General features: G+C 36.7%; 1 protein-coding gene across 1 annotated transcript in view; it reads right to left on the bottom strand.

The window, feature by feature from the left end:
- Positions 1-1,461: 1,461 nt before the first annotated feature.
- The window catches only part of SLC27A6 (solute carrier family 27 member 6), a 58,382-nt gene continuing 36,499 nt past the window's right edge, over positions 1,462-23,344 (bottom strand). The window contains exons 5-10 of the mRNA XM_056124611.1: positions 20,629-20,823; positions 12,175-12,265; positions 7,665-7,860; positions 6,096-6,193; positions 4,105-4,235; positions 1,462-1,849 (exon numbers count right to left, since the gene is read on the bottom strand). Coding sequence (XP_055980586.1) covers positions 1,673-1,849; positions 4,105-4,235; positions 6,096-6,193; positions 7,665-7,860; positions 12,175-12,265; positions 20,629-20,823 — 888 coding nt within the window. The 3' untranslated portion in view covers positions 1,462-1,672. The remainder of the gene's footprint in view (positions 1,850-4,104; positions 4,236-6,095; positions 6,194-7,664; positions 7,861-12,174; positions 12,266-20,628; positions 20,824-23,344) is intronic.

The raw sequence follows: 23,344 nt of genomic DNA, 5'->3' as shown, positions 1-23,344 counted from the left end.
CCATGAGGTACAGTTGTAGACTTACAAATTTTTGTGCTTGGGTTTCAGTTATACAATGATCAAGTACCCATCTCTCCACCAGTGTCCATTTTCCACCACCACTGATCCCAGTATCTCTCACACCCCCATCCCCCCATCCCCCCCTACCTCTGTGGCAGGGCAATTCCTTTTGTTATCTCTCTCCTTTTGAGTGCTGTAGTTTGCAAAAGAGACACTGAGTGGCAATCATGTTCGGTCTATAGTCTACTCTCATCACGCATCTCCCATCATGAGAGGAACTTCCCAACACCCTTTATTTGGTGTTCCCTTCTCTATCTGAGCTTTCTTCTCCCCTAGCGTGTGCGGCTGGCCTCAAAGCTTTGAAGTAATCCTCCTGGTACTTATCTCGACTAATCTTGGGTGTTAGTCTCCTATTTTGTTACTTTATGTTCCCCAGATGAATGGAATCTATGTCTATCCCTCTCTTTCTGACTCATTTCGCTTAGCATGATACTTTCCATGTAGTATCACTTGTATATGAATTTCATGACTTCATCTTTTCTAACAGCTGCATAGTACTCCATTGTGTAGATGTACCAAAGTTTCTTTAACCTAGCTGTTACTTTTGAAGACTATCTTGACCACAGCAAATATCTCAGTCTTCTGAAGAGCACTGATTTTAAAAATTTTGTTTCAGCAGACAATTAAAGTAGTAGTTATCAAAACATGTTAATTTATTCTCTTGTGATCCAACTCAAATTGTGGATAAAACAATTAAATCTTGAATGGGCTGTTTGGAGTCTGGTTATACAGGGACCTAGGCTTATGGCCAAAGAAGTTTTCTGCTGGGTATTAATCCATTCCTGGTCCAGTTCCAATTCCCCCTTTTGGAGAGATTCACACGATGAAGAAAGTTATTTGTAGTTCTAGCCTGAAGGAAACACTAGAGCCTGGTGCTTGAAGCTTGAGATAAGTCCATGTTTTTATCATACCCTTCTTGCTATATATTTTCTTGTTAAGTACTCATAAACTTGTTCAAACTCAAAATCTCTTTTGTCTCTGATCTTGGCAACAATACCAAAATATTTTATTCTTTTCCCATATAATTAGTAGTCTCTAAAGTACAGCTGGATTTTATCATCCATTTAATCTCATTTATTTATCATACAAAAATTCCAGAATGTTTTGTGTTGATCAGGTTTTCTTCTTTGTTGTGCCTTAATTTTGCATTTTCTATCTTATTATGAGTTAAACTTAAGGAAACTATGAGTGCAAGCTAATATTGACTGGAAATCTACAATTAGAAACATCAGAATAGAAACTCAAGACATGTTAATAAAGATGGTTTTATTGCGTTATAGGTAAAGGTACATAAAAATCAAATATTTGACCAAAATTTAAATATTTATTCAAAATGAGAAATTTTAAACATTATAAGGAACATTTTTAGTATGTGTGAAAAAATGTTAGCCACACATAACTTAAAATCCTTAAGACTAAGGCAAATATTTAGTTGTTCATTGAATTTTCAAGAATTAAAAAATACTCAACTAAATGCTGTTATTAATTCAAACAAATATAAGTTTTTGTGTAAAGAAAAGCTATTGAAAAATATGGGAAAATCAACACACAAGAAATTACACTCTCACACCTCCTAAGAAAGACTTACAAAAATCCCACATATTAAAAAATCTTAAAGTTTCATCTCCCCAATTATTATTTGATCATAAAGTTCTTTAGTCAATGGAACATAAGATTTTTTCAAGTTATCCATAAAGTAAAGTGGATCAGAAATCTTCAGTGGGTTAAATCCTTCTTCCACCACGTTAAATTTCTGCAGTTTGAATGTCCCTGTCATTTCCATCTTTTCCTGTAAATCAATTATTAGGATTAGTGGAATAATTTAATATTATATAATATAAAAATAATATAACAATAGACTGAAATATTTAGCTATAATATTTTGTGTACAAGAAACACCTATATTTACTAAAAGAATTTAACTTTCGAAAATAAATGCCCTCTAGAGAACTTCACTATTTAATATGATTTACCAGTGAACTCTTTTCAATATGTGAACTATAAATATAGTTAATGAGTAGAGAAGTCCATAATGCATAGACTTACCTCTTCACTTGAATACCAGTGCTATACTGCTGCTAAAGACCCAAATAAAAGTCATGCAAGATGGCAATCTATTCCATAGAGCACAACTCTATAAGAACCAAAAGGTTTAAAGAGAGCTTGAACTTGGGTTTCTATTGAGATGCCCTGTAGCATCTCTGAATTTTAATGGTTCTCATGGGATACTTAAAACACTTAGGCAAACCATGTGACACCTGTTAGTCACCATGGAAAACTCCTATGTTGGTTTCTGATACACACTGTTCAGAGGTTCACAGTTGCATATACAATCAGGATTTTAAGTCTGCTGTAATAAAAGCATGCAGATGAGGCTGGGAATAGCTCAGCAGCAGAGCAGTAAGAGTGCCTGCCTTGTGAGGGTATTAGTGAGGCTGGGAGGCTCATCCCTGACCATCCTAGTGGCACTGCTTCACGGAGTCCCCAGTGTCACAACCATGTGTACAGTCGGTGGCAAACTACAATAAAGGGAAAATAAAGGAGGAATTAAGAAAGTAAGCCAGGACGGCCTAAATCAATAGGATCTTGTCTAGTCCAATCTAATTCCAAGATTTGAAGTATTGCAAATGCCCAACTTAATACTTGGTACTTGAAGTTATTTAGATTATTTTATTTTATTTTTCTTGGTTTGTCTATTTTAATAGGTTGATTAAATTCATGGAAAATTATTTTTTCTTTTATTTTTCTATGCATTATTTATACAAATAACTGATTTGCTAGATCTAAATATGTATCTTTTGCCAAAATATTTCCTTTCTTGTTGAAAGAGAATTTTTTTTAATTGAAGACTGTAATTTACAAACTTATGGATAGTTGAGTTTTAGGCTTATAATATTTCAACACCAATCCCACCACCGGTGTCAACTTCCCTCCACCAGTGTTCCCATATTACCTCCCTACCTCCAGTCTCCACTCCATTCCTTCTTGTCAACTTGACAGGCACATTACAAAATTTCAGGGGTTGCAGATTAGATCTCTTGTTTCTGAAAACTCTGATGTTGCTGAGTCTTTGTTTTGGATAAATGGCTCTACCACTCACCCATATCACCAGGATAACTTATGCCCTGATGCCTGTTCACCCATGGCTTCCCATTCTTCCCTCCTCAATGTCTGTCCTCTGTCCTTCTCTCTTTGCAATGGGGTGATGAGTAATATGGGCATCCCCCTCTTATTATAATACCTTTCCTCATCCAGTATCCTACATGCCACAGAGAAATGAGATCAGCCTGTGTTTGTTGAAAGAGAATTTTAAGTTGTTCCAGGGGGAAATGTTAAAAATACAATTAAATATAATTCATCAACTCTCCCCTTTATCAAAATGCATTTGTTTCTGGGCAAGGTGGATCTGGGAGTGGTGATAAGAGGAAATCTGACAGATCCTTGTGCTGGAATTGTTCATATCCTGTATTGGAGCATTAAGCTGCATTTGTAGTACAATGTCTATAAAATAATATGCATAAATATGAGTTAAATAAACCGTAAATCTTAAATAAGATTTTATTTAAGCAATACCAGGGTATGGCATTGCTTAAATAAAAGCATCAATTGTAGCAATACCATACCCTGGTTGTTACAGTTTCATAAAATACCACCCCTTGGGGAAACTGAGTAAATGTACACAGGATATCTGTACTATTTCATATCACCATATACAAATCTACAATCATCTCAAAAAACCTTTCAATTAAAATGTGATTTGTTTCATATTTATTTTCCTTCAATATTTCCAAGGATTATTTCAAATATAACCTGAGACAACATATATCAAAACTCTTAAAATAAAAGAGATATGGGCTGGTGAAATGGCTCAACATGTCTGGGGGTCTGAGTTTGATCCCTGATTCTGCAGGATCTGCAAGCACCTCCACGCATGGCCATGGTGGCCCCAGCACTAATGAACGCAAGCAGTCATGTGTCAGGTGCACAGCCAGGGAAGTGGAACTACTTTAGCTTCATTATAAATCTAGTTCAGAAGAAAATTACCTGAATTCTTAAAAATCGAGGGCAGGCATACGCTGGCAGGAAAGTCACAACCTGTTCATAAAGTTTCTCCAAGTCTAATGACTTATTTGGTTTTAAGATAATAGAAGCCATTCCTGCTTTTCCTTCATAATCTGGGAGGAAAGTTTGAAAAGAGTCAATTTTACAAATACTATAGGAGTTTTAAACATCATCCATTTATGTATTGTTGCAATAGCAATAACTGTAAGAACATATATTTTATTATAACAATAGCAGCATACCCTTATCATAGATGATTGATCTTTCCCCTGCATATATGCTTTACTCCCTAAAAACAAGTTAGGAACTGAAATGAATGTCTATACTACAGAAATGAAGTAGATGAAATGAAAAACATGGTAAATGACCCATAACTTGTATCTTGCTACCATTAGTGTAAAATATTAAAAAATAATTAAAGCAAATATACTCCAGAGAAATGCCCATCGATGTACAGATATGCAAAATAAAGCACTATTTTCTTTTTTAGGGTGGCACACCGGCAATACACAGGGGTTTCTCCTGGCTCTGCACTCAGGTATTACTCCTGGTGGTGCTCAGGAGACCATATGGGATGCTAGGAATCGAACTCGGGTCGGCCCGTGAAAGGCAAATGCCCTACCCACTGTGGTATCACTCCAGCCCCTAAGGCACATATTTTTATGTGGAAAACTAGGAACTGATATATCCATACCTAATTCAGCAGATTCATGATACCTGCTTATCATGCACTTATAGATATTTTTTGCCCAGGGATTAGGATCTCTGGTAGCATTTCTTGGCACTCAGCTACTGTCTGTTAGAATAAACATCCCTTTGCTCTCCTAGCAACTTGTTTCTTAAATGTAATGATTGGGGGAGATGGGTACCTAAAAAAAAATCTTTGAGAATTGTTGTAGGGGTTATAGGGTTATAGCAAAGGTACTGTGGTTAAGGCACTTGCTTTGAAGGTGGCTGTCCTGGGTTGGGTTCTTGGCACCCCAAAAGGTTCCCTGAACCCCACCAGGAATGATTCCCTGAGCACTATCAGGTATAGCCCCAAACCAGAAAAAAATTGTTTCACAATATATTTATTTACTATTTAATACCAGTAAGCACTTGACTTGTAATCATACTTGGGATAACATAAAAATTTCCTGAGTGAAAAGGGGTTGTGAAGAAATTTTAAGAAATGGTGTCTTAGCAAACATTCCCACATGCAGGGTGCCCTGAAATAAGAATTTCATTAGTTCATTAGTTAGAAAGTATCATTCATTAAAAAAAAATCAATGGGATGGGCACAGCTGTCCCTTCACTTCCACCCCAGGTGGTCACTTTATATTTTCATCATTATGAAGCAATCATCATGTGCATATTTATAAAGACTAATGAAGCCTCCACAGGTCTTAAATATTTTAAAAATTCCACTTCACCACAACTCAGTGTTATTAAACATTTTTACTAGAACACATTCTCATCTACCGGTGAATACAGTCTAGTCATAGAGAGAAAATTTAAATAGATGCTTAAAAAGCTGTAACTATTTTCAACCAGTTAATCACTTTCCAGAATTTTCTAATGTGGTTTAATACATATGGGCCAAAAAGACAGTGGGTAGGGTGCTTGCCTTGCATGTGGCCAACCAGGTTGAATAGCAGGTTGAATCCCTGCTACTGCATATGGTGCCAGATCAGGGTTGATCTCAGAGCACAGAGCCAGGAATAAAAACCTGAGCACTGCTGGGTGTGGTTCAAAAACAAAAACAAAACAAAATAAAAAAAAATACAAATATACATTGAAATTTAATGGGTGTGTCCTCCCTGATGAAACTGGAACAGTTGTTAGCTTGATTTAGGGCATAACTTGCCTGGACAAAACTAAGCTACTTGTTTCAAATATAAACGAAATGTTAAATTAGTCAATCATAGCAAAACTCAAAAACAGTAGCACGCTTCATTCAGGGAATCCTTCCAGAAGCAGAAATATAGTCATACCTGGCACTGCCACTCCATAGACATTAGTTTCCTCTATAAAATCCAAGTTGCCAATAACATCAGCGACCTCTGTGGTTGCAACATTCTCCCCTTTCCATCTAAATACAAACAAACAAGCTCTAGTCAGCGCACCTTTAGCTGAAGAACTAGGCACCTGTTTTCATTTCACTGCCTCACATTTGCCTCTGAGCCAGGCCCTCCTAAGCAAGAAGAATAACAGTTTCAAAATGAAAGAATTTTCAAAGGCACATTTCATTAACAAATACATCAACATCTGTAGTTAGTTTAAATTACTTTATCTGTGCCTCACTGATATAACTGCTTACTATAAAATTTTAATAAGATGTCATAAAATAAATTCATGATAAATTTAACTTTATGGGTTAATACAATAATAGTTAACAACAAAACATCCCTTGCCTCTTATGATAATAATATGAAAATGAAAAAAGAGCTAAAGCTGTCTCTTAGTGTGCATAACCCCTTTGTCTCCTTTGATGACTATAAATGAATATTTCATGTAATTAAAATAATTTTACAAAAAAGGTACGAGAAAGCAAAGTAGTAGCATGCACAATCTTGTATTTATTATAGCATTTTGTAAGTGTCTCTCTGACCTGCCTTGTTCTATAGTGAGTAACTAGTCCTGCAGAGTAATTTCATTGGCCTGAAGTAATCTTAAGGAATTAGGAAAGGAAATATGAGAAGGAAATTTTTGCTATTTCGTTATGTTTTCCATTAGGTCAAGAATCAGACAATTATTTGGCCTCAGTGATTTTATGTTTCTTTTTTTTAATTTTCTGTTCAATCTAACTTCTTTTTTTTTCTTTTTTCTTTTTTTATTAGTGAAACACCATGAGGTACAGTTATAGGCTTACAAATTTTGTGCTTGGGTTTCAGTTATACAATGATCAAGTGCCCATCCCTCCATCAGTGCCCGTCATCCATCACCACGGGTCCCAGCATCCCCCCCACCCCTCATTCCCCCCCCCATCCCATCCTGCCTCTGTGGCAGGGTATTCCCCCTTGTTCTCTCTCTCTTCTTTTGGGTACTGTGTTTTGCAAGAGAGGCATTGAGTGGCAATCATGTCTGGTCTATCGACTACTTTTAGCATACTTCTCCACCCTGGGAGGGTCCTCACAACACCCTTCATTTGAGTGATTTTATGTTTTAAACTACTATTGATACTTAATGTCTGCTAGCTTAGATTTTATTTAAAAAATGCTCACTGGTTTGCCCAAATGACTTCATTAAGTTATTGTAAATTTCCCATCATGTTTAACCTATATGTTTCAATATAGCAACAGATAATTAATGGTTTATTAGCTCTGCCTTTTCTGTAAGTCTGTCTTTTTATTTATTTGCGGCACCAGGGATTGAACCCAAGTCTCAGTTGGCATACCACATGCTGCCTAATGAATTATTTTTAATAAGGTGCCTTTATGGAGATAAAAGTCATTGTTTTGAAAACTGACAAAACCCTGTACTATAGGGTTTTCATAGAGTCTTGATCTTCGTAAGATTCACTCACAGCCCAGAATTATAATGCCACCCAAGAGATTCCATACCTGAAAGTATCACCTATACGGTCCCAAAAATAGAGGAAACTCTGATCTTCAACCATTAAATCTCCTGTGTTAAAGTAAACATCTCCCTTCTTGAACACATCACAAAGCAACTTCTTTTCTGTATGCTTCTTATTCCCAGCATAACCAAAGAAGGGATTCTTGGCATTAACTCTAGAAATGAGAAGTCCTGGTTCTCCTTGGAGAGAAGAGAGGCATTTTCAGTGTTGTATTTGAAACCATACCACATATACCATGCATGCATCTGAATCACAATGGACTGACATAAACAGTGCTGTTCATTCTAACTTCCTCTGAATCTTAACTTTATTATATGTGACATCACTAACTCTTTTTGCCTACATCTATCAGGGCCTTTCACAAATTGCCACAAACACAGTTTACTCTAGTCACAGAAGAAATTTGAATTTAAAGAAAAGCATCCTAAATTTATCTTATGACCTGGTTGGATAAATCAGTGATTAGTTTTGGATTACAAACATATTAACACTGACAATAGCACAGCGGTAGGGCGTTTGCCTTGCACGCAGCCAGCCAGGGCTGAGCCAAGTTGGATTCCTCTGCCTCTCTCAGAGAGCCTGGCAAGCTACCCAGAGTATTCAGTATGCCAAACACAGTGACAAGAAGTCTCACAATGGAGACATTACTGGGCCCGCTTGAGCAAATCGATGAACAAAGGGAGGACAGGTTTTTTTTTGTTTGACAATAATGAAAATCATATAAATAACATCCACTATAAGAATAGCATTAATGGGGCTGGAGCACAGCAGGTAGGGTGTTTGTCTTGCATGTGGCCGACATGGGTTCGATTCACAGCATCCCATATAGTCCCCCAAGCACTGCCAGAAGTAATTCCTGAGTGCATGATCCAGGAGTAACCCCTGTGCATCGCCGGTGTGACCCAAAACGAAAAAAAAAAGAATAGCATTAAAATGATAGTTACAATATTTTGGGGGAACTTTCTATATATTAATCACAATGATCCCGCTGAAGGGCTGTAGCGATAGCACAGTGGGTAGGTGTTTGCCTTGCACGCAGTCAACATGGCCAACCCGAGTTCGATTCCTCTGCCCCTCTCGGAGAGCCCGGCAAGCTACCGAGAGTATCTCGCCCTCATGGCAAAGCGTGGCAAGCTACCCATGACGTATTTGATATGCCAAACACAGTAACAACAAAAGTCTCACAATGGATATGTTACTGGGGTCGCTCGAGAAAATCGATGAATAATGGGAGGACAGTGATGGTGACAGATTCCACTGAAATATCATTCTATATATTCTTTATGAAATTTTTATATTAACATTATAATTGCTATATCACAGCAAAAAAATTAAGGCTCAAATGATGAAGTGAATTGCCAAAATCAAAGAGAAAGAAATGCAGCTAGAACTGAAATTAGATGTCTAGAACTTTGCAACAAGGTTTCTGTATATTATATGTAACCCAATGATGCATAATTAGATAGTTAATTAGAAATTAGGCATGAAATATATTAATTTTACACATAATTAGAGACATAATCTGGAGTAATTTTTTATTTAACTTATCCAAGTTAATCCAGATTTTGCTCAGCAAACTTCAACATAAAAAGCATCGTTTAAGAGAAATTGAGACGACAAGAGCAGCAGCAATTTCTGTTCAGGAGGGTTTTTAAAGGTATTGCTGATTTGTTTTTCTTTGCCCTCTGTGAAAAGACAACATTAAATGGGGTTGAATTCCAGAAAACTACAAAATAACTAATATCAGACCAGAGAGACTATGCAGTGGGTAGGAATCTGCTTTGTTTGTTGTCAACCTAGGATCAATCCATTGCACCACATAAGGTCCCTTGTCCTACCCTAAGTGGTCCCTGAGTTCAGAGTCAGAAGCAGGTCCTGAGCAGAGCTGGGTGTGGACTCCAAATGAAAAAACAAAAACCAAAGCAATTTATGTAATTTCCACTCTCTTCATGCAACTTTGATTGTTTCTATTAGTAGATATTTTGGCTTCCAAGAGACTAATGTCACTGGCCAAAAAGTTCTGATCTAGGGGCTGTAGCGATGTAATAGAAGGTAGGGCATTTGCCTTGCATGTGACTAACCCAAATTTAATCCCTGACATCTCTTTTGGTCCCCTGAGTACCACCAGGAGTCATTTCTGAGTGCAGAACCAGGAGCAAGCCCTGAGCATTGCTGGGTGTGACTCAAAAAGCCAAAATAAATAAATAAATATAAACCCACAAAGCAAAATATGATCTATCAGAGCAAAAGCTCTTCAATCACCAACAACATCGTCTCCACTATCATCAGCACCACCACCATTATCACAATTATCACTACTGTCATCACCACCACCACAACTATCATCACCATCATTATCACCATCATCACCATCATCATCAGCACCACCACTATAATTGTTGCCATTATTACACTTCATTTTCTGGGACACAGGCACTCTTCTGAGTGCTTTAGGTTTTTATCCCATTTATTATTCATTAAAAGCCTGAACTTTCATTTTTATAGGTCAAGAAACCGAGGAGGAAAAAGTAATTTTCCTAAGGTCATACAGTGGCCAGGTGTTGGAAATTGAGGAGTTTTGTTGTTTTGAACCAGGTCTATCTGACTCTATTTCTCTCCTTGCTCACATATCATATTAGTCTATATTTCCTATTGAAATAAATAATCTTTCTAAGGCTCTTATATTTCTTTTGAAATTGATTTTTTTCTTCTCCTTTATAACATGGGTGACAAATTCTTCCCTGATTAATGATTCAAAGTACTTGAAAAATTCATAGTGCATTTCTTATCAATTCTTCCTAGGGTTAATTTATCCTATATAGACTTGATGATTTAGTGGAGAAGAAACTTTGAGGGTCTTTGCTGGGGTGGGCAGCAGGATTATAGTCTTCTGGACCTTCACTAATCTCAACTCAAAATCTTTGTCAGCTCTGAAAATCTGGGGCTGAATTGTTCTGCTCATTTTTACAGCAAAGATTTTAGAAGACAATCATGTCCATCACTTGGCACTGCTGACATGAAAAAGACTTACAGCAGTGAGTGAAAATGAGCTGGTGGAAGGGTGTTGGTGAAAAGGAAAGTCTCTTCACTGTTGGTGGACTACAGCGGGGTTCAGCCTCTTTGGAAAATAGCTTGGAAACTTCTCAAAACATGACCAATCCAACTTAGAGAACAATAACTTTAAAGGCACTGTAAACTATAATAGCACAATAAAAAGTTACTACATAAATAATAAAAAACTGAGAAAAATGAAGCAGGTATGATGTATACAGACATATGTAATAGAAGCACCCCTTTAAATTATCGTCAAAAGCATTCTTGCAAATCTAAAAAATTTAAATGGGGATAGTGTTGGAAGGAAGGTTTCTCAAGTGGAGGGACTGGTGTTGGAACATCAAAAGCCTGTAACAAAAATATGATGAAAAACTTTGTAAACCATGGTGTTTAAATAAAAAAGAAAAAATAAAATCTCATTAAATAAAAGGATAAAAGGGGAAAAATAAAGGCAACCATCTGTATTAACGACAGTATAAAAATTAATTTTGATTTATTCAGACTAGATTCCTAACAACTTCTAAGGGCACCTCTCCACATTTAAAGATTTAAATTACAGGCAGTTGCAAGCTCATTGAAGTGTTTGCTTTCATTAAAATTTGTAATCCAAACTGATGAGACTTCGTTTGCAGTGAAGCAGGAAGGAGAGGGAGAAGACAAGGACAGGAAGGAACTCCTCTGCGGTCTCCACCTGCTATATTCCCTACTTCTTTCATCAAAACTCATCCTGTGGAATAAGAACTCTCTCCTCTATTTTACAGACAAAGAAAATAAGTTCAGCCCCTAATTGTACAGTTTTTCAGTGTCAGAATTCATATTCAAAGCCCTGCCTGTCTGCCTTTGCACTGTACAACAAATGAAATGCTGCCGTCCTCCTTCTAGCCTTTTCAGGGCTGGAGTTCCAAGTGGTGCTGGGGATTGAGCATGAAGATTAAATGCCTTACTCATGGTACAATCTCTCCTGTACAGGTATCACACTTTAATTTCTCTTAATTGTACAGGGCTACACACATGTGTGTGCAGATGTGGTATGTCCAGAGCACAGCTGCAGCAGATCTCGTTTCTGAAAGTCTGGATAAATAGAGGGCCCAGAACAGATCAAGTGCAGCCTATGTGTCACAGCCCTAGTCCTGTCCTTCCCTTTCATGTTCCATTATGTGACACAGAAGAGCACTCATATGTAATTTCTACAAACGAGATCGAAGTGATAGGTTAGGGAAAATATGAGCCACCACTTTTAATTTTTAACAACTTAGCATCTGAGCAACCTACTCCAGGCTCCTCACATTTAATGATGAGACCATCGGACTGGCCTTGAAATTCAAAATAAGTCACATTTCATATTTGAAATTGTGATGTTTTCTTTTTATCATTTCTGTAGTAATTAAGCACAAGTTCAGAGAGCCTGCTAGAGACCTCTTCAAATACAAGATTCTTACCTTTCTTCACGCGGCTACACCAGCCCTCAGCATTCCGAATGGGTTCATCTTTCTTAAAGTCATATTTTATTAAGTCAAAATTGAAAAATAGCTGCAAAATCAAAATCAAAAATCAAGATTTTAGTTATGTATTCATGCAGTGACATTTACTGGTAGCAGAATTTATGCTTAGTTAAAGAATTAGAATGTGGAGTTATAAAATGAGAAAACTGTGCAGATAAATAGCTGAAAATCAGAACTGAAGATAACCGCTCTCATTTACCAACAGTGAATTTCATTTCTTTTCTATTATTGCACATCTCCTTAGCAAATAGTTACTAAGTTTATCCTAAATTTTCAATACAGTCTACTAGATCTTGGTCAGGGGACCACTTTCTTGCCTTTTTCTTTTTTAAAATCATTAAAACACTGCTTGAAATGGAATATTTTACTAGAACTGAATGGAAACTCTGAAAATGCAAGGATCTGTTGGTTACTTCCTTCCCTTATAGACCCAAGAGAAAGGAACAAATGCCTACCAAGGAATTATTTGAAATTGGATCTTTTCTATCCAGGGTCTTGATTCTTAATGTCCCAAAATAGCTCTGAGGATTTCTGTGCAGTAAATATGAAGAAAGAGATGGAAACTGTGCTTGAATACCTTTATTGTATTTAAAACCACTAATTGGGCAATTTCCTTTTTTTCAAGTACTTCAGTTCCTCTACTCCTATAAAATGTCCATATGATCGTATCAGGCAGATTCACAACTTTAGTGAAATCTGACCTTGGAGAGACAAACAAATAAATTCATTCCAACTCTCCTAACTTTACATACAAGAATATTGAGGTTTTCCTGATCAACTGTCACTGTTACTGTCCTCCTGTTGTTCATCGATTTGCTTGAGTGGGCCCAGTAACATCTCCATTGTGACAATTGTTACTGTGTTTGGCATATTGAATACATCATGGGTAGCTTGCCACGCTTTGCCATATGGGTGAGATACTCTCGGCAGCTTGCTGGGCTCTCCGAGAGGAGCAGAGGAATCAAACTCGGGTCAGCCATGTTAGCCGCTTTGAAGGCAAATGCCCTACCCACTGTGCTATGGCTCCAGCCCCCTGATCAACTAAATAAGCAATTTTATTTGCTAAAATGGTAAGTAGCAAATCAAAAACAGATAATGAAGCAAACTGAGAAGAGTAGTAAGGAGGAACATATTAGAGAGAGAAAGAAATAAAGGGAGAGATGAGAGAAAAGAGAAAAGAGAAGTAAACAGAACAAGTAAAAAAATAAATAAGATTAATGAAACAAATGAGCATTAGTTATAGAGAAAAATTAAACATAAGTCTTTGGATTTTAAATATCTTGGAAGAGAGCAACACAAGAGCAACATGCCACAGAGATGCCTCCAGACCCCAAAGTCACCATCCAGTTAAAAACAAATTAATTAACCTTATCTGTGTTAGTGTATTAAGATTTTAGAATTCCTGGAGTGAAGGCGGCCGCATGATATCTCATACTCTATAGCAGTGAGCAGTGATGTACCAAGAGTAGCACACCACATTTGTAAGGGGTGTAAAGTAGAAAGCAACCAATCTCGGGGGTTATTGGTAAATATATTTATTAACATATAAGTCTCAACCTTTAACAACATGTTAGTAATCTCTTATACAAGGGCTTAATAGCTTAATGGCTCCAGGATGAAATGCAACAATCTTTACACACTTTCCTCTAAGGAAACATATTTGGATCAATTTAAGTGGATTATTCATAACAAGCAATACGAATTAAATTATTTAGGTCCTGCTCTGGGGGCAGACTTTGGGGGCCGAGTAGAAACATTCAAAATATGGTGGTGGAAGGTGTAAAGGTGGTGGGAGGGTGTAATGGTGTTTGGACTGGTGCTGGAATCTTAAATGTAATAAATTATTGTGGGCAACTTTATAAAAATAAAATTTAAAAAAATCTAGACTTTACGGAGATTGTAATCTCCATAAAGTCTATGTAACTAAAACCATCTTTCATTATTTAACTTAAAATATAAATGAAGGTGGGGCTGGAGTGACAGTACAACAAGTAGGCCACTTGCCTTTCACATGGTCAGTCAAACACCTGGCATCCCTCATGGACTTCAGGCACCGCCAGGAGTGATTCCTGAGTGCATAGCCACAAATGTCCCCTGAGCATTGCTGAGTATGACCCCAAAACAAACAAAACAAAAAGAAGGTGCTGGAAGGTGCTGGAGAGATAGCACAGTGGATAGTGTACTTGCCTTACAAGCTGTCGACAAAGATTAAATCCTTGGCACCCTATATGGTCCTCTAAGCATTGCCAGGAGTGACCCCTGAGTGCAGAGCGGTAGTAATTCCTGATAACATCTGAGTGTGGCCCCAGATCCAAAATAAATAGAGAAATAGATAAAAATACAAGCTGGTGTCTTGATTTTGTCAATAGCTGGGATAACAGGATATTGCTCACTAGTCAAACAACTTAAAAAAAGAAAAAGATTGCAATAGTTCTGGAACTGCCTTTATCATTTTGGCCAAACAAGAACAGAGCTCTGATTATTACCCATTTTTTTCACTCCTGTTTCAACATGCTGTAGTTTAGGGGGAAAAATTCCCAGTACTAGGTGATATCAACTTTAGTGTTAAGTTACCTAAATGAGTTTAGCAGCCATATGTAAGGGTTTATTTAGTCTATACCATATAATCATTCACTGTGAATATTATCAGAAGCAGGGGACATGATGGAGAGAGACTCTATAATTTAAAAATTCAAGTTAAATTTTGCAAGACCACATATCTGCTAGAAGTAGACTAGATCATGTCATAAATTTTGACTAAAAAATGGGTGAGGGAGTATGATTATCACTCTTCTTCCCTTTCAAGTGATACCAAGAGATCACAAAAAAAGTTACATTATAATAACATAAATAAAAAAGGCATATGCTACACTTTATATGTTTTGGGGGGCATGCCTAACAGTGCTCAGGGTTTACACTTGGCTCTGTGCTCAGGGATCACTGGCAGGCTTCAGGAGATCACATGTGGTACTGGGGATTGAGCATAAGGATTAAGTGCCTTACCCATGGTACAATCTCTCCTGCACAGGTATCACTTTAATCTCTCTTAATTGTACAGGGATACACACATGTGTGTACAGATGTAGTGTGTTCAGAGCACAGCTGCAGGGGGACCCGTTTCTAAAAGTTTGGGTAAATAGAGGGCCCAGAACAGATCAAGTGCAGCCTTTGTGTCTGTGTCCGCTGGCCCCGACAGTCCCTACACAGAAAAGTTTGACATTCTGTATTCAGATTTGTATGTTGAGAAAGTTAAAAAGTAGAAAAAAAATAATTTCCCTGATTTATATGTAAGGCTAGCACTGGACTAGAGCCCAGGGTGTGGTGATTCCAATTCAGGCAATGGCCCCTGCGTTGCAGCCCAGCACTGCAACCTGGGCAGCAGAGCCTCAACTTACTGGTTCCAAAGGTCTAGATCAATTTCTCTTCTTTTAAACAAAAGCCCTAACACACAGGTACATGATAAATATGATTCATATAACAATTCACATGACATTTTATATCCTTTGGCTATTTTGAGCATTTTAGAAGAAAGTTCTGCAACCGCAGAGTTCTGAATATTTCTCAGAGCTAACTGCACTAAAATACATTGTTTAAAAACCAGCAAAGCAAAACAGACAAAATAAAAAACAAATAGCATTGCTCCAAATCTCAACCCAAAAATAATATATCATAAATAATGTACTACACCTTTAACAGTCAGATCACACTAAAGAGAAAATAGATACACTTGATCTTCTGCTTAGAACATGTACTCAACTCTGTACCTCCATCACCATCTGGTACTTGACACCAGCCATTTGTGAGACCAAAACCACCTCTGCACTAGCCATTGATTCTTTTTTGAATTGACCACAAGGTTTCTTACATTTCAAATTTAAAATGTGACCTGGTATCCTTCTGTAAAACCAATGAGTCACATCTGCCTTTAGTCCCAAGATAGGTGTTTCTGTCACTGAGACACTGATTTCATAACAAAATTCCTTAATGAAAATGTTACTTTACTTTTTTTCACTTTGAAATTTGTTTCAGAGAGATGCCAGAGATCTTCCCCACACTTCGTACATGCTTTATAGTTATCCAACCCGGGTATATTTTTATGATGACAATTCTGTACCATATTTCTTTATCTTTTGGCATACAATGTTCTCTTTCGCCAACGATTCAAGTCTTTGAGAAAGCTTTCTTTCATTATTAGATTTCAGGAAATAAAAATTTGGTATTTATTATTAGGTTTCAGAAAAATATTTCATTATTAGATTTCAGAAAAAAAAATCCTCTATTTCTTTCCCCCTGTGGGAGCACTAGTTAAATAGATCATTGTATATATTTTCAAACCTAATCTTTTACAATTATTTTTATGTTTTTATTTGCTTTTGCTATTTTTATATTTGTAAGACTCATCAATTTTATCATCTTACGTTTTAACAATTTATTGTCCAATTATTTAGAAGGTCTTTAATGTAACATTCATATGTGTAAGTTTTCATTTTTCCTTCTATTTTGTACTTTGAGATGAGCAGGCTAGTTTTAATTTCAATGTTGGTTTATGTTCTCCTTGAGCATTTTTCTCTTCTCTGAGCTATTATTTTCAAAGAGAATACTATTGCAATTTTCCTAGCTATAGGGCATTGCTTTTCTAAACATTTCTAGGCCATTTTGAAGGACTTATCATTTTCATGTACATCTATATTTCTTAGCTGCTTTTTATTTGGATTTATTTTCTTCCTTTTACCAAGTTCTATTTGCTCTATGGATTTCATATTTGTTCCTTCCAATTATTAACCTGAAGTGTCAAAAAGAAAAAGGCAGATCATAACTTTTACTTGAGAGCCTATCTCAAATGCAACGTCACCAAAGTTTTTATAGTGTTTTCCATAGCAGCATATGTGGAAAATATATTCTTTTAGTCTCTTGCATTTATACAGTAAGTACAGCAACAAGGACATTTAGGTCAGAGAAGTTATATTTCTGCCTCATCTTGTTCCTTCACTTTTTATATCTCATCTTTGTTTACAGTCTGATTCCTCTCTTAAGCCATAAATTTGTTCTTATTAGGCCTCAAGTTTTGAAAGATGAAATTATTAAATATCTCCATGCAATTATGAGTTAGTTATTGTTTTAATATCTTGTGATCACCTGCCATATAAAAAATAATATATTAATGACAAAAAAACCCCCACAGGTTGGGATTTATAAATGAAATTTAAAATTTTTCATTTCTAATTAAAAAAATATATATATATACATATACACATATATATATACATGCAACATGTATATACACTCGGAGAGTCCAGCAAGCGACCAAGACTATACCGCCTGCATGGGCAGAGCCTGGCAAGCTACCCGTGGTGTATTCAATATGTCAAAACCAGTAACTATAACAGGTCTCATTCCTCTGACCCTGAAATAGCCTCCAATCATTGGGAAATACCAGAAAGGAGAGGCTGCTAAAATCTCAGATGAATATTTGGGATGAATAGAGATGTTACTGGTGCTCACTCAAGTAAATGGATGAGCAAAGGGATGACAGTGATACAGTGATACAGTGAATCAGAAAAATAGCTAAGATGAGTTGAAAATCAGAACTTTTCTAAATAAATAAATGACAAGCATCACTCTGCATTATCCTTATCAGTTTTATTGAGAATATCAAACATTATAAAATGATAGTAAAGTCAAACCAGTGACAGAAACACCTATTTACATTGTTACCCTTGTTGGAGGAGTACTCTGAAATGGCTCAATTCACCAAGTAGCTTGTTTTGTTTGTACAGGCCACACCCAGTGGTACCTGGTAGACTACTAGTGGCTTGGTGCAATATAACACTTTCATTATTATATCATTATAATACGCCCTTTCTACTTCAGTAATTCCTTCTCTGTCATTTTTTCCATTTTGGTTTCTGAATTTATTTCAGTTGTTTTAAAGCGTTTAATTCTATTTACAGAAATGGATATTCAGCGCATCTAGTTTTAGCTGTGCTTAAATATGTCCACACATTTGAAAGAGTAACAATTTTCTTTATGATTCAGCTCAAATTATTCTCAAATTTCTATTGAAGTTTTTTGTTATTCATAGATATTTGGAGATCACTTGTTTTCAAATATAAAGCATATGATTTACTTTGAGTGGTGGTAGTGGTGGTGATGTTAGGTGGTACTCAGGGACCACATGCATCTATGCAGTGGGGGATGATGCAGTGTCAGGAAATGAACCTAAGGCCTCAGGCCTGCAAGGCGTGTCCTCAGCCAATTGAGCTGAATGATCCATCCTCTAGAATTATCTTTCTTAATTAAACTGTTGTCAGAGAACATAATCCATATAAATACATACATCTATATTCAACCCAATGACATTTGCTGGAATTCCCAAAGTGCCCCAATTATTTTTAATGAATTATGAATGCCTCATAAATCACTGAGAAGAATAACCACTCTGCAGTTTTCAGATACAGCATCCTATATCTGTCCCTGTAATTCAAGCATTTTAATTCATCATTTAAATATTCTACATCATTGAAGATTTTTATCAAATGATAAAATGTCCTACTATGATTCTGGATTTTTTTTAATATATCTATAACTCTCTTGAGGGTTATATACAGTTTGAGAACCTTTTTTCACTTTTTTAAAAAAATTTACTTTTATTATTGTTTCAGAAACATGGTCACAATAGTGCTTATTCTGTACATCAAAATGGTTTTGATGTACAAATTTACAGTACTTTCTCCAACACCAATCACTTTTATTCTCTAAAAGCATTGTTGAGGGCTGGAGCAATAGCACAGCAGGTAGGGCGTTTGCCTTGCATGCGGCCAACCCGGGTTTGATTCCCAGCATCCCATATGGTCCCCTGAGCACTGCCAGGGGTAACTCCTGAGTGCAGAGCCAGGAGTAACCCCTGTGCATCACCGGGTGTGGCCCAAAAAGCAATAAATAAATAAATAAATAAATAAAAGCATTGTTGAATATAAATTTTTTCCTAGTGATTATGTCTTTCAAGCTAGCTGAAGACATCTGGCTACCACCTTCCACCTTCCACATGTGCTATTTAGTCATTTTCTATCTATCTTTTGCTCCTACAAAAGTGATTTTTTTGGTGGTGGTGGGGAATGTGCACTGGTGGCGGGGTGGGTGTTTGATCATTGTGTGATTGTAACCCAAACATGAAAGCTTATAACTATCTCATGGTGAGTCAATAAAATTTTTTAAAAAAAGAAAAGAAAAGAGTTCTTTTTCTATTTAGACTAAGTTTTTAAGGGGCTACATTTATATTTGAGTAATAAATATTGTCTTTTTCTTAACATTAATTTTGACTAATTCAGGCACAAAGTGAAGGTGTCAAAAGACTATACCACTACCGTGCTTTTTAACATTATGACAATTATTGGGGCATTAGTTATACTTCAAGATACTGGTAAAATAAACAACACAAGCTTAAAATTCTGGCCTGATCCCTACACTTCTTGGAAAGTGCAGCTGTTTACCAGCAGTCACTTTTTCTTTCTTTCCTTTCTTTTTCCCATCTCAGCTCAGTGTGAAAACATTCTGTCACTGTTGCTTGTCCAAACTTAAAATGTAAAACAAGGCATTGAAACACTAAGAACAAGCACAAAAATTTGTAAGTCTAAAACTGTACCTCGTGGTGATTCACTAATAAAAAAAAATTAAATCAATAAAAATATGTTTAAATTGTTTTTAAGATTTTCATGGCATCTTGATATTGTCTTAATGGAAATCCTATATTATAAGCCTATTTACAATCTTTTAGTGATATAAAAATAAAGATTGGGTGGAAGTGTTAGTATAGCAGGTGGGGCATTTTCCTTCCATGTCATGGACCTAGGTTCAATCCCCGATATCCCACATGGTCCATCTGTACAGCCAGGAGAGATCCCTAAGTTCAGAGCCAGGAACCAGTTCTTGAGCATCACCAGGTATGGTTTCCCCTCCCCACTCCCCCTAAAAGGTGAGCAGAAATAGTGGTCCAACAATTCTCAAGAGAAGTGAATTAGCAGTGACATAGGACAGTGGTGGAGCGTTGTGAGAGTACTCTGGTGGGGGGGAATAGTAAGTATGTACATCAGTACCCTAAACTTTAATACTATTGATTTATAACCATGTTACCTAAACTATAAAAGTAAAACAACAAAAAATAGAGTCAGCCTAGTCTATAGTCTGTCTGCCTATCTATCTACCTGTCTACCATAGTCCTTTGTTATTAGTTTATATATTATATCATTAAATTGGAAAAACAACAAAGGAGTTAGGTGTAATTGTTCACTTTAACAGAGGGAAATCTGGGAAAAGCCTGAGATTTTCATTGCCTGTAGCACCATAGTTCATCAATGCCAACACTTTCTTTGGTAAGGAAAATGCTGTACTTACTTTATAAAAGAAATTGGTTCTCCCAACGGATCCAATTGTTCCAGTGTGATTCATGAAACAAATGTTTCCTTCAGTAGCTCCATAAAATTCACACATCTTGATATTTCCAAATCTGTCTAAGAATTCTTTCCATACATCTCTCCGCACACCATTTCCAACTGCCAAACGTACCTTGTGATCCTTTTCTCCTTCTCTCTGTTGGAAGAAAAGATCTTATTTGCAATTTATTTAATTCCAGGTTCTAGTTCTTTAATTCATTATTATCAACTAAATGGCAAATATCCAGACTGCCTGTTTACAGTAAGAAAATAAACTAAGACAAAAAACAAAAACAAGTAAGTTACAGAACCATGTCATGCAGCTAAAGAAATGATGGGATTTTGTATTCTCAAGTCTGTTATTTATTATTTATGTAACTTTAAACCAGCAATTGAGTCCCATTTGATTCTTAATTTATTCTTCTGCCCAAAATTAATAATAACTACTCACATTATAGCTAAGCGATAGCACAGCGGGTACAATGTTTGCCTTGCATGCAGCCGATGTAGGTTCGGTTTCTCCATCCCTCTCAGAGAACCCGGCAAGCTACTGAGAGTATTCTGCCCCCATGGCAGAGCCTGGTAAGCTACCCGTCGTGTATTCAATATGCCCAAAACAGTAAAAACAAGTCTCACAATGGAGACATTACTGGTGCCTGCTCGAGCAAATCGATGAACAACGGGAGGACAGTGCTACGGTGCTACACTGCTACTCACATATATGCTGCAATACATAATAAATACCCAGTGTACTGTTTACTATGCATGTAGTAAGCATTGAATTGAAGTTAGTCACTGTGATATTTGGCTTTACAAATATAATCACAACTACTGATTACCTATTTTTTGTATGTGGAATATTTCCCTATTTTCACTCTAGTTCCTATTTTAAAATCAAAGAAAAAATAAAACTCTAGTTTGTCCTATGAACCCTAATTAACCTGATAAAAATACACTGATAAAAATTAAAGAACATTTTATCAGTGTACTCACTTAACAGTAAATCTATGTACTCACAGTACATCTATGGTTTTAAGTTACCACCATCTTCACTTCACCGAAAGTAATACAAAGTAACAAAACTAATAATAAATTAATAACCAACAAAATAGAGAAATAAATGCCCCTGCCACAATAAAAATGGTCACTCACATTTTTTTACCTCAATTCCTTCTCAGTTTTAAAGGAAAGCTTTTAATCTACTCTCTTTTTTTTTTCTTTTTGCTTTTTGGGTCACACCCGACGATGCACAGGGGTCACTCCTGGCTCATGCACTCAGGAATTACTCTTGGCGGTGCTCAAGGGACCATATGGGATGCTGGGAATCCAAACCCGGGTCGGCTACATGCAAGGCAAACACTCTACCAGCTGTGCTATCACTCCAGCTCCCATAATCTACTAACTCTTAAGAAAAAAAAAGTAATTTTGGGAACTTGCTCAAAGAAGACCGATAGTCAATGGGTATATGAGAAATCCTCTTTGTCACTCATCACCCAGGAAATGCAAATCAAAACACCAATGAGATGTCTTCTAACACCAGTGAGAACTGCCTACATCAAAATCAGTAAAACAATCAGTGTTGATGGGGGTTGGGGGAGAGACACCCTAATTTACAGTTGGTGGGAATGTGATCTGGCTCAGCCTTTATGGAAAACAGTATGGACATTTCTCAAAAAATTAAGAACTGAGCTTCCATAGGATCCAGAAATTCTACTTCTTGGCATCTACCCCAAGAGCCCCCAAATGCTGTATGAAAAATATGTTTCAACTATGTTCATAGCAGCACTATTCACCCTAGCCAAGATTTAGCAACAACCAACTGCCCGAAGACAGATGAGTAGATAAAGAAATTGGAATTTGCTTATGCTAAGATGGAACTAGAGGGTATCATACTAAGTGAAGTTTGTCTGAGGGAAAGGGCAACTATTAGAATGAGCTCTCTCATTTGTGAAATATAAAGGCATATAAAAATATAAACAGAAAAACAAACAACCATTGCAATGTTAACAGGTTCTGAGAGTAGCCTACAGAATTCAGCTTGTTAAGCAGAGTGGTGGTGGTGATGGTGGTTGGGGGTGATGGTGAGAGGGAATCTGTTGACATTGGTGGAGGGGCGCTGATACTCTAGTGGCATGTGTGATGTTGGAACATTGCATGACTGAAACTATGTTAACAGTATTGGAAATCACAGAAAACAAAGAAAAATTGTTCAAAGGATTATAATGATACAAATTGGAACCAATTGCTCTTCTCTAACTAACCTCATATCTAATCACCACTGGCAAAGAATTTAGCTCAAGTCCCTGAGTGAGTTGGGGATGGACTAGAAGGGACCTAGGGACAGAAGTGAAGGTTTTTTGGCACTTTGCTGATGGTGCTGCTGTATTTCTGTACACCCAAAGCACAAACAGTAACAATAATGTAAACCACGTTATCTTAGAATTAATATACAAAATTTTAAAAAAAGAATAAAGCATAGCTTTGGAAACTTAAAAGTGAAAAGGCAAGAGGCAGGGGGCTGATATGGAGTGGAGAAGGCTGAATTCTAAGTCTGCAGGTAAGAACTTGCTCCTGAAAGCATCTGGATGCAGAAGGCAGAAGGCTTAGCTGGAAACTTGCTTAAGAAGCAGTTTCACTGTGTTTGGTCTACAGTCTACTTTCAGCATACGTCTCCCATT

This window comes from Sorex fumeus, unplaced genomic scaffold (assembly GCF_029834395.1).
Source record: "Sorex fumeus unplaced genomic scaffold, SorFum_2.1 ptg000051l, whole genome shotgun sequence".
NCBI lineage: Eukaryota > Metazoa > Chordata > Mammalia > Eulipotyphla > Soricidae > Sorex > Sorex fumeus.
Note: the sequence above shows the minus strand (reverse complement) of the source record. Positions and strands in the feature narration are given on the sequence as shown.